Source organism: Aplysia californica, unplaced genomic scaffold (assembly GCF_000002075.1).
Source record: "Aplysia californica isolate F4 #8 unplaced genomic scaffold, AplCal3.0 scaffold00059, whole genome shotgun sequence".
Classification (NCBI taxonomy): Eukaryota; Metazoa; Mollusca; class Gastropoda; order Aplysiida; family Aplysiidae; genus Aplysia; species Aplysia californica.
The window spans coordinates 1,591,045-1,602,321 of record NW_004797329.1 but is presented as its reverse complement, the minus strand read 5'-3'; the positions used below and the strand labels follow the sequence as shown (position 1 = coordinate 1,602,321).

General features: G+C 39.8%; 1 protein-coding gene across 1 annotated transcript in view; it reads left to right on the top strand.

Annotated features, from left to right (window-relative positions):
• The window catches only part of LOC101860796, a gene marked incomplete in the record, with an annotated part of 22,474 nt that overhangs the window by 2,100 nt on the left and 9,097 nt on the right, over positions 1-11,277 (top strand). Inside the window, 1 exon segment of the mRNA XM_035968438.1 lies at positions 9,625-9,967. Within this exon segment, the coding sequence (XP_035824331.1) occupies positions 9,777-9,967 (191 nt within the window).

The following is an 11,277-nucleotide window of genomic DNA, read 5'->3' as shown; positions in this document are numbered from 1 at the left end:
CCCTCCTCGCTCTCCCACGACGTCGCCTGTGGTGATATCCGTGTTGATAATGTCAAATCTTCGTAACTGCACTTGGTGAATAAAAACCTTAGTGTGGCAATTAAGCGATCGTATACGCTAATTAATTGTCGTAACACACGGTGACTTCTTTTTTCAAATCAGATAGTGCAATACTCCTAAAAGCTCCAGGGTCATTTTGTCTGGGAATTTTTTCTGTGATTCTCTACAGGTCTTAACTGATGGACAATTTCCGCACTTGACATCAAGGGAGGCCTTAAGGGCACTTTAACAGGACTGTTAATCTTACGAAATGGGTGGGTGGCGATAAAAAGTTCAATACGGAAAGCTCTCTGCTCTTTACTAATCTTAAACTTGATCTCAGCAGGCAAAGGGAACTTGATAAAAATGATCTGCAAAACTTCTGTTGGCCTGTTAGACTACTGTAGTTTGCATTATGGCACAATCGTTGGAATTTTTTGTGGTAGGCCTTATGTGAACTAGTGCGTCACGCTTCAAAAATGGGGACAAAGCTGAAAATGGCGGGGGGGGGGGGGGGTGATTTTGAAATTTGTGAAGTAGACAGTAGACCTTATTTGCGCCAACTCTTTGCAGGGGATCTATTAGATCTATACATGTACATGTATTGCGATAATTTGTTTCAAATGTTGAGTTTGCATTATTATAGGTTGAGTTTAGGGAAATGTCTCTTTTGCTGCCAAAAACAATCATATGTACACGGAGATTTGAATGTTTGACTCATTTGGTATCACAATTGATTAACTGATAAAGTATAAAAATTTCAAATCTGTTTATCATGTGGGTAAATATATCACCTTTTATAAAAATAAAAAAAAAGGTGGGAGGGTGTAGAGTGTACTAATAGGCAAATCAGGTTGGCAGTCAACTCATAAAATCTGCCCACTAATAAGTCTGTTTGGCGCTTCTTCCTTCCCCGGTCACGAAAATAAACATGTCTTACCCGAACACCTGAGTCGAGTTTAAATCAATGCTCAAAGTAGCATTACAGGGGTCACCTTGTATGTGTGCACTGTTGCATGCAAAGCATGAACGCAGCTTGAGCAGTGCTTGCGCGAGTAAGCTTGACGTAATCCACTTGATCAAATTCACTTGCAGGTCCATGGCCGGCTTTAAAGCGTGTACAGAAAAAAAAAACGTTTTCTGGAATAACGTCCACAATGCCACCAGTGCCCCAGTTTCTGTTCTCTTCTTAGTGACACTGATTTCCGTCTGTTCGCCATTCAGAAGAGTTCTGTTTTCTTTAATAACTAATCTACGCATTGCTGCCAAATGGATGCAAGTGTCATATCCTGAGATTATGCTTAGATTGGATACTTTTATTTTCTTAACCCGGCCTCGTGTGTCGTTAGATGTCGAGGGGGGGGAGCAATTTTCGGTTAAAAACTGGTTGAGTGGCTTCTGTTGTTGATATGCTATTCTTTTGGAGGGCCTCTTGTCATCGCGACAAGTTTTGGGTGGTCTTCCCCTGCCCGTTTATCTCTTTTGAATTGTGAGCTCGTAAAACTGGTAGATTTGGTGACATTCTCATCAGATGACCAAACCACTTGATTCTTTGATGTTCTAGGTGTTCCATAACCGGTTTAATCCCTGTCAAATTTCGGACAGCATCGTTCCTGATTTTTTGCATGTGCCTCTGAATTCCCAAAAACCTAAACAATCTCAATTTTCGTGCTCATTCGACAAATATTAAGAGGTGTTTTTTATACAACCATTAGTATTTAATTACAGTCTGTGCAGCTATTTTTTATTAGACCAAATACCGTAGTTAAGTGTTAGTTTTTTTGTTTGTTAAAATCTAATTTTCTTTTTTTTCTTCTTTTTTTTTTTACCTGGCTGCATGAGCCGCAAGACTGAGTTGTTTTCAGATTCGTGGTTAGTGGGGAGACAGTGGGTTTATTTTGATTGACTCATTGTAACATACAATGAGTAAAATTTCTTTCATATCTTCCGTCATTGAGATCGCATGCATTTCAATTTGCTGTCGCTTTTTCATTAAATACCATGGTTAGATTACTTAGTTTACAAACCCCAAAAACGTTGCCTTAAAACTACTGAACTATTTCTCCATAAAAGCTGATCGAGGCCGTCTTTTTTATCTTATAACAAATCCCGAAAAAGGACAAGACATGTATGAGTATAAACGGAGGGGTTGGGGGGGGGGGCGTGTCATGCCCATTAGCGCTTCAAACTTAGCACTCTATTGACTCCTGCTTTTGGGTTTGACCAAACTGTATACCCTCCTCCCCTCCTCCCCTCCTCCCCTCCCCCCCCCCGGAAATTTCTGGCTGAGCCCCAGCAACTACACCCTGTATTGTTTATGGTTTTAGCCTAGTGCCGTGCTTGCTATAAGAAGTGTGCGGTGTTGAGTTTAATGAGCAAATAATTAGCCTACAAATGATTATAAATAATATTATAGACAGCACCTCTTTATTTTTTTCGCAAATGCACGTTTTTTTTAGGTCTTTTAGAATTCAGCGTCGCATGCAAAAAAATCAGAGAGATTCGCCACTTAGATTCGGTGTAATGAGGTCGAAAAGTTGTCCATTTGGTGTTGTCCGGACTATAGAGCCGGGCGACGTGAGGGAAGATGCCATCTCGAAATTGGGTCAGGTAGGCTAGATCTAAGTGTAGATCTACATCTAGAAATCTAGACAGATTAAGAAAATGTCATCTCGAGATAAGGCCAGACGCCGATCTCACCAGATCCAACGGCAAGCAAATCTAGATCTACCGTTGCAAGATAATATAGATCTAAATCTTGATCAAAATCATAGGCATGATCAGGCTAATCGACAACAGCGTCCCCCCAGCTCTAGATGAGTGCGCAGACAATCCGCTTCCACCTCACGAACTTTCCAGAATGACATTAATTTGTCGATTTTGCAACGCAAAAAGGTTTCAGGAAGAAAATAAGTCTATTTGCTACATGAATAGACAGGTGAATTTACCACCTTTACCCCCGCCTCCGACAATTCTGAATGATCTTCTGACTCAAAACACTGGTGATGCAAAACATTTTAGGAAAAACATAAGAGCTTTCAATTCAAGTCTGGCATTTGTTGTTATGTATACTGTCATCTACATGTTGCCTTCTCTTGATGCTGTTTCTCTCGCTTACATTGTCTTGTCCCGTTCTATGAACGGGTTGATGTACTAGTAACGCAAAATGTTTGAATAGTCAAAATGATGCCAGCACATGGCGATCAAAATTTTTGTACACGTATCGCAGTGACTGGGTGTTTTACACCTGTACATGTTTTATACAGTAAGCAGACGGCAGGGGATTTTGAAAAGAAATCATCCGGCGCTTTTGTGTTTAGTAATAACAACAAAGTGTGTAGCCTTTTGGATTCTTAGATTAGCTGTTAGTCTTAGAGTTAACACACAGGAGAATGTTTGACATATGAAGGAATAAGTAACTAAGTAATTATATAAATATATTTTTAAAGAAAGAAAGAAAGGAAGGAAGGAAGAAAGAAAGAAAGAAAGAAAGAAAGAAAGAAAGAAAGAAAGAAAGAAAGAAAGAAGAAAAAAAGAAAGAAGGACATATGTTACTTCACCTTTATGACGTTTAGTGGTAAGTTACACATTTAAGTGTTGCCATAGCCCCAACTGGAGATGGTTACAACAACTGGTTAGCAGTTAACTCTGTGAAGACTTAATTATCCGCTCATAGGACTATGACAACAAAAGGCATGCTTTAGATAAGCAAATACAAAGTTCATGAGGCTGTGAAATTAATTTTTATTTCATATAACTGATGGATTTCGATCATTTGAACGTAAAAAAAATTAAAAGAAACTGAAGGCTGGATTATTTAAGGATTATTTCAATAACTGGACAGAATGTGTCACAGAAGTATGTTTGGAACATTGTGCAATTTGCACATGAAGTGACTTTCAGTTCTAGTATTTGCAATGAGACATTTTCCAGTAGTTTTTATTGAAAACGACAAGCATACCATTTTTTAGATTGTTCATTCTTTCATCAATTTTGGCAAATAATGCACAGTGTTGAGTGACCTACTCAAGAATTTTCTTTTCTTGCTTGCTTTACTTTGAAGAGAAACAAGAGGTTTCTTTTCTCTAAGGACAAACTCAGATTCAGAGTGTGTTAAAGGCAGACTTTATTTCTGAAATTCCATGAGCAGTAATCGTTTTGTTTCTTCACTCAGCCCCAACGATGGCCAGAGTGTCTTTCATATTCACTAAGCTTTCTGCAAACCTGACGTCAGTAAATGAATTGTCACAAGCGAGATCTACGAAGGGGCTTCAAGAAGTCTTTGGTCTAAACATGAAGGAATAAAGATAGAGCTTTGTAACTTGGCACACATACTTTTATTTCTCTACATAGTCACCATGCAGAGTAACACATTTCTGCCACTTCTCTTTGACCTTTAAAAGTCCCTGAGAGAGAAATGATGCAGAATGGACCCCTATCCAGTCTTCAACAGCTTCAATTGCACCCTCGTTGTCATGGAAAAGACACCTTTTGAGTGATTTTATAAAGATTAGGAAACAGAAAAAAAGTTTAGGGGCTCGGTCTGATGAATAAGCTGGGTGTGGCAGGCTTTCAAAGTCGTGCTGCTCTGTTGTCTGGGCTGCTTGTTGTGCCATGTGCGCAGGGGCGTTGTCATGCCGTAGGAGGACCCCATTACGAAGTTGTCCACGCCTTTTTCTCACCGATTCGGACTGAAATTGTATCCACAAACCCGAGTAGTAGTCTCCTGTGACTGTTTTTCTACTGTCCAGGTAGTCAGTCACGATGATACCTTCACAATCCCAGAAACATGACAGCAAGACCTTTCCATTTGACGGTGTTACCTTTGCCTTCTTTGGCGAGAGAGAAGAAGGGGTTTACCATTGCATGGAGGACATTTTTTTGTTCTGGATCAAAATGATAAATCCCTGTTTCATCTATAGTCACCTTATTTTTTTAAATTATGTCATTGCTCTCAAATCGAAGGAGAGTTTTGCAGGACTCAACCCACTGCTTCTTTTGCTCACATGTCAAAAGGCGGGGTACCCATCGCGCAGACACCTTATTCATGTTAATGTGGTCATGGAGAATTGTTTCTATTGACCCTACACTGATTCTCGTTTCACTTGAGAGCTGTTTAACAGTTATTCGTCGGTATTTTAGAACCAGTTTCTTCACTTTGGATACACATTCTCTTCTGTCACCACAAAGGATAGGCACCCTTCATCATCTTCATCCAATAACATGAATCCAGATTTGAATTTTCTTTTCCAGTATGTCACAAGACATAATTTGTCACCATGAACTTTTACCATTTCCTAAAAAATGTGCGAAGGGAATTTTCCTTGCAAGTGTAAAAAACTTGATAACTGAGCGGTATTCAACAGGCTCCATGGCACAGCTTCAACAAAGAAACACAAACGGTTTTGTGCATTGTTTCATTGAACACGCAGACAAGTGGCTTATTATTGTCGGATTTTCCTGAAAATTTGCATGGTGTGTTCCCAAGGAATTGTCTAAAGGCCAGTGAAATTTCATTACTCTAGAATGATTCCTTCGTACCCAGACAAAAGACTTATTGAACTCCCTAGTACATTATGTCTTCTCCCCTTGAAATCAACAGCAAGTTTAGTGACTGTATTGAAATCCACTCCGGTCGTCTTTTCAGTGTCGAGTCTGGGACTTGTTGATTCTGTCCAAATAAAGCTTGCCTCCAAGGAGATGAGCAGTTGATGCACCAGGAATCGTTATGCTGCACATGCATGTGTCAGGCTTACTGAACATAAAGCTCCAACTTCCTTTAAAAAAAGGGGGGGGGGGCTGTTTAACTACAGTCATATTTTCATTAGCAAAGGGATGAAGTGGGTGCCACGGGACAGTTTGATTGAAACTGCGTGTGTGCCACAGGCTGCCAAAGTGAGACTTTCATTTCCGTCTGTTGGGCTCCATCTGTCCTTTTGTACTATGACACTCTTTGCGGACTTTACCTGTGGACTCAATTACAGTTTTGATGATTTTGTTACTGATAAACTAAAGGAAAGTCTCCCTGAGACATAACGTAACCGCTACAGGCAGTCCCAAATATATATTCGAAGGATGTATTTTTTAAATGGAGTTTGAGCCTCTCAGAACCGATTCATATGTCACATTTTTATAATTTTTTTGTGCTTTTGTACATAGCATTAACAGTCTTCTTTAAAGAGACATTAGATCAAGCATCAGAAGAAAATTTACGTGTCCAAATCACAAACCTATTCGGGTGGTTGCCATATTTCCTGATCAGAGTCAGAAGTCACTTTTGTCTCATAGTTCTACTTGACACAGTTAAGGGGCAATCATTCTGATTTAATTAAATGAATACTTGTTAATATTCTAAATACAATTCACCATCCACAAAACAAACTTCCATTCATCCTGGGCGTAAGGGTGTAACCAGCCCACCCACTTGGTTTCAGACGTATGTCGATTATTTCTCTATATCAGATTGTACGGGTGTACACCACCCAGTCTTTGTGTATAAGATGTGAAATATTTCGCTGCGGAAAGGGTTAATAAACCTAAATAGCTTCAGCCGACAAAGGCTCGCAAAACTATTGGTTGAACGAAACGCGTAACAAAAGCACCTATCCACGCTCTACGGCCTGCTGTGTGCGCCCCACAAGACCCTCTGAGATCATTCAGAAACCTTGTTGGCGCTCAAACACTAACATTAGTAACAAACTGAAAGATCTTTCAATGCGTATAGCCGGGTATTCATTATCATTTCGGCCTGGGTGAAGTGAGGAACATACCAGTAAATTGTCTTTCTCAAGGATACAATGTCGGGCCCCTGACGGGATTCGAACCTACGACCTCACGGTTGCGATTCCGAGAGCCTAACCACTAGGCCACCGACGCCACATCTATTTTCTGTACAGACGTTCTATGGTGCTGTTCAACAAGCGTTTCTGTTTCTTTATATTGTTCAAGGTAACCGTTCAAAATTCTTGAGTAGTCATGCCGAAGAAAAAAGATCACGCTCGTGCACTTTTATCATCTGCATAGTTGAAGGCACTTTCTTCTTCGTTTCTTTCTGTTTTTTTAATGCTGAGAGTTCTTCAAAATTTGCTGTGGATTTTGTACATTCTTAATATTTATCCAAAGCTAAAATTCGAAAAGCTTTGGGTTTTTTGTCTTTTTCCTGTATTCCAATTCATTCATGAGAGGAAAATTAAATTCCAGTGGTCTTTTCACTGCCTTCTTGTTTCCAGCTCTTAGATTAGACACCACGACGTTTTTATTATTAACTTAAAGTTTCTTTTCCTCTGCACTGTTGTCATTACAAGCGTGTATCCTTAGTCAAGATTAAAGCACTCGAGGATGGGGCATCAGGTGTCTTGTCACCAGCACTACACAATTTGTTCTTCAGACGTGTCTTCGTAACTTCCCTCTTAACCACAACAAGAACAACAACTTTCTCCTTCTGTGACACGCCATTTAGGTGGGTCGTTGGCGGGTGCTCTGGTGTGGTTTGCTCCTTCTTTCCTATCAAACATCTATCGTCCTTTATCTCCCCTTTTTCTTTTTTATGGTTGTTACTCTCTTGTAAAACCTCTAATCTTCTGGCGCTCATATGACCTTATGCAGATGCGAGCGCCGTAAAACCTCTACTTAAAAAAAACACACGCAATTTTCTACTATTTACTGATGTTGTCTCACCGTCGGGTACCGGTGGCGCCAAAAAAATCACCGTGTCGGTTCTGACAGTTGGGCCCGACTCCTGTGTGGGTCTAGGCTAACGCTGGAGACCCGAGGTCGGTTCTCGAGTGGCGAGAATTTGTATTGAGTATTTTGCTCTTTCTACTGGGATGTGTCCCTTTCTCTCCTGCTTGGCCCGGACAGGCACGGTTGGAAGCCCATTCCTAAATCATCTAAATCGTGTTGATGTGAGTGTAAAACCTATGCATTAAATCATTAAATCTCTCTCTCTCTCTCTCTCTCTCTCTCTCTCTCTCTCTCTCTCTCTCTCTCTCTCTCTCGTCTACCGGTTCGAACCGATCATTTCAATGGGCATCCCGTATAAAGACCACACACACGCGCGCGTGAACACACTAACAAATCTATTGAAAGTATTTTTTACATCACCATCGACATAATTTAGATCTAATAGGGGGCAGCTTGCTTCTGCCCAGCCTGTCAGGCCCAATCCGGGCTGAGAAGATTACAACTTCCCAGCAGAAAGACGGAGATACTCGGGTCTTCTGTGAACGACGACGAACCGCCTAACCTCTCCACCATAGTCGCCGGACTACTTCCCCTGTAAGGCGACACTTAGTGGTCCAACTATTAAACTTTATGTTTTACTATGGTATAGCCTTTCTTCAAACAGAATAAATAACATCAATGAAAGTGGTGTAAAGAAAATTGTGGAAATGACTCAAGACACTGATACAGAACAGACACGGGAGAGTTAATGTTGAAGAAGCTTTGAACTTGTAGTTAAAGGGGACGCAATCTAACATATTTTACCTTGCTTATTTGTCTAGTGGCGTTGTGTCCATTTGGAATATGATCGTGTTTTTATGGCAACTATAATCATAATGATATTATAGTCACGCAAAGTGTGACGATGTATGTTTGGTTAGGTGATAGCAGTTTAAATGTGTGTGTGTGTGTGTGTGTGTGTGTGTGTGTGTGTGTGTGTGTGTGTGTTTGTGTGTGTGTCTCTAAAAAAAAGAAGATTTTTTAAAGTTCAATATTTGAGTTCTGGAAAGATTATGGATTAATTTTCAAGTGTTCTATCGGCTCAAACCAATTTTTTTACAGGGGACTTGGTGTTCTACCTTCTAAATTGAATTACTAAACGGGGCAAAGCGAGTATTATAGTTGTCTCGAATGCAGAGGAGCAAACGCGTTTATCTTTGTTCTTTCCTCAGTGACTTATACAAAGGGCATGCCAACAGAAATAGCTACTGCTACAATGCTTGTGATCATACTATACGAATGGAACTTACTCCAAATTCACTGAACCTAAACTCTCGGAAGCCGAAGGATGTTTAGAAATCTGATAACACAAAAACCCTAACCCTAGACCTAATCCTAATCTCAACAATAAACCTTACCTTAACCCTGACTCTGACCTTATCCTGAACCCTAACACGAAACGTAATCCTAACTCTAACCTTAACCTCAACCCTGACCCTAACCCTTACCTTAACCCTGACCCTAACATAAAATATTTTTTAAAAACTGTTTGGGTCGTACAAGGGAGGGACAACCCAGTGGAAAACATAAGTATCGATGTATCTAAAAATGTATTATTATTATTATTATTGGCTCCTCCACACTGTCCCCAAGACGGCATCGTGTTAGCTCCTCAGGGGTGCTCCATAGCTCGTATAAAGGTTAAAGATATTCCCCTCCCCCCTAAAAAAAAAAAAGAATTCAGTAATCTCTTGTGAGAAGGTAACAGGAAATTACGTCAAATGTGCTAAGTATAGAATTATAGAATCTTTGACTGCATGTTTTTCTGTTCGTTTTCTTTCATTTTTTTCCACAGAAGCAAACAATTTGGCCGGTCCTTTTATCGTTAATTTTCCCGTTTGTTTTCTTATTGTTGGTTTTCAGATCTGGCTGATGTTTGCCCGGTGTTAGGAGGAACTGCTCACAACAACTTCAGACGATAAACAACTCTGTGAAGGGATAACTCTTGAAGTCACGCAAACATCGACTTCCAATAATTCTCAAGTGTGTTTGACAGTATACCCTCACGCAAGACAATGCTAGGAAAACGTAGTTTGAAAAACTGTAGCCTTCAACTGACATGTTTTATTCTCATACTGTTGAACGTGTACCTCGTGCTATTTTCAAAGCAATCCCAGTGTCCAAATGTTGTTGAAAGATTGCGCAGAAACGTGGTCAAGGCACAAAAAACTGGAGACAACAACGAAACAACAAAAACCCATAGCAGGTAAAGCCATTTATTTTACTAATTAAATCTGCTGTCTCATGACAGAAAAACGTACGTGCCAAAAATGAAATTTTACAAGAAAGGCAAGCAAAAAAATTAACCTTTTTGTGTGTGTTTTAACTTAACAAAAATTTGTGAGGCAGCGTGGTGGAATCAGGCTCTCGTCAATTTTTGGGCATATTGAGTTATTGGTATCATCATAAAGCTTGTTCATTTGTCTTGCTTTTAATGAAAAAATTACCCATCCATCTTCAATAGAAGTGGAGATATTTTGGATTGAAGGAGGTAGGGGTCACCTGATTTAAGAGGTAAAATTATCGAGAAAATGGCCGCCAAATCTTGGTAAATTCCAAAGCTGGAGAGTCCATGGAAACTGTAAATTTATATTTTTGTGCCTTTAATCAACGTTTTCGGTGAAGTCCTCAAAGGAATGTGTGTGTAAATGGACATAAAAGGTGTTGAGCCAAAAAACAAAAAAATGATAAAAATTGCTAAGCAGGGAAAGAACTGCTGTTTTCTTCGATTTCACTATTTTGACAAGAGCCTGATTCCACCACGCTGCCTCACATTTGGGCGATCTGTTTATTTTGTGTCAATATTCATTGGCCGGTCTAACTTTTGTCTGATTTGCTGGGGTCCACAGTAAATAGTTGTGAAGTAATTGATTAAAATTACTTTTGTTAAAACAACGTCGATAGGCAACTAGGTCACAACACATATTTTCCAAAAAACAAAAAAACTTCCTTGATTTTAATAGTACAGCCATAAAACCAAAACAAAGAGACTCGTCATGAAAAGGGTTTTCTCCCCTGATTGAAAACGCTACTTGACCTCATTATGCATAATATCTCGGGTTTGTTTGTTTTGTTTTTTATTGTTGCTTTTTGTTTTGTTTTTCTTGTCATAAAACGGCAGAAATTAGGGGTGATGGAGAATAAATCAAGGACTGTGCAGGCTCAGGAGACTGTCGAGAAATGAATAATAATTATTAATTCGAGTATTTTTCTGTGACATCCTGTACCACACCCAACCCCTACCCCCTTACCCTGAGGTCTCCTACTCCAGTCATGTTCGTTTCGATTTTTTATGTCTGGTAGGGAATTGACCCTGTGAATTAGCAGTAGCAATGAAGGGGTAATATAAATCACAATTTTCTTTGACGTGGTTGATAAAACACTGTGTTTTACTATTGAGTGTGTTCATACATTCATTAGTAGGTCAATACATGTACTTACCTGGCACTCCAGGCACAATGAACAAATAAGTATGTCATGCTGGGCTAAATGGTTTCTTTTGCGGTCTCACCCCCC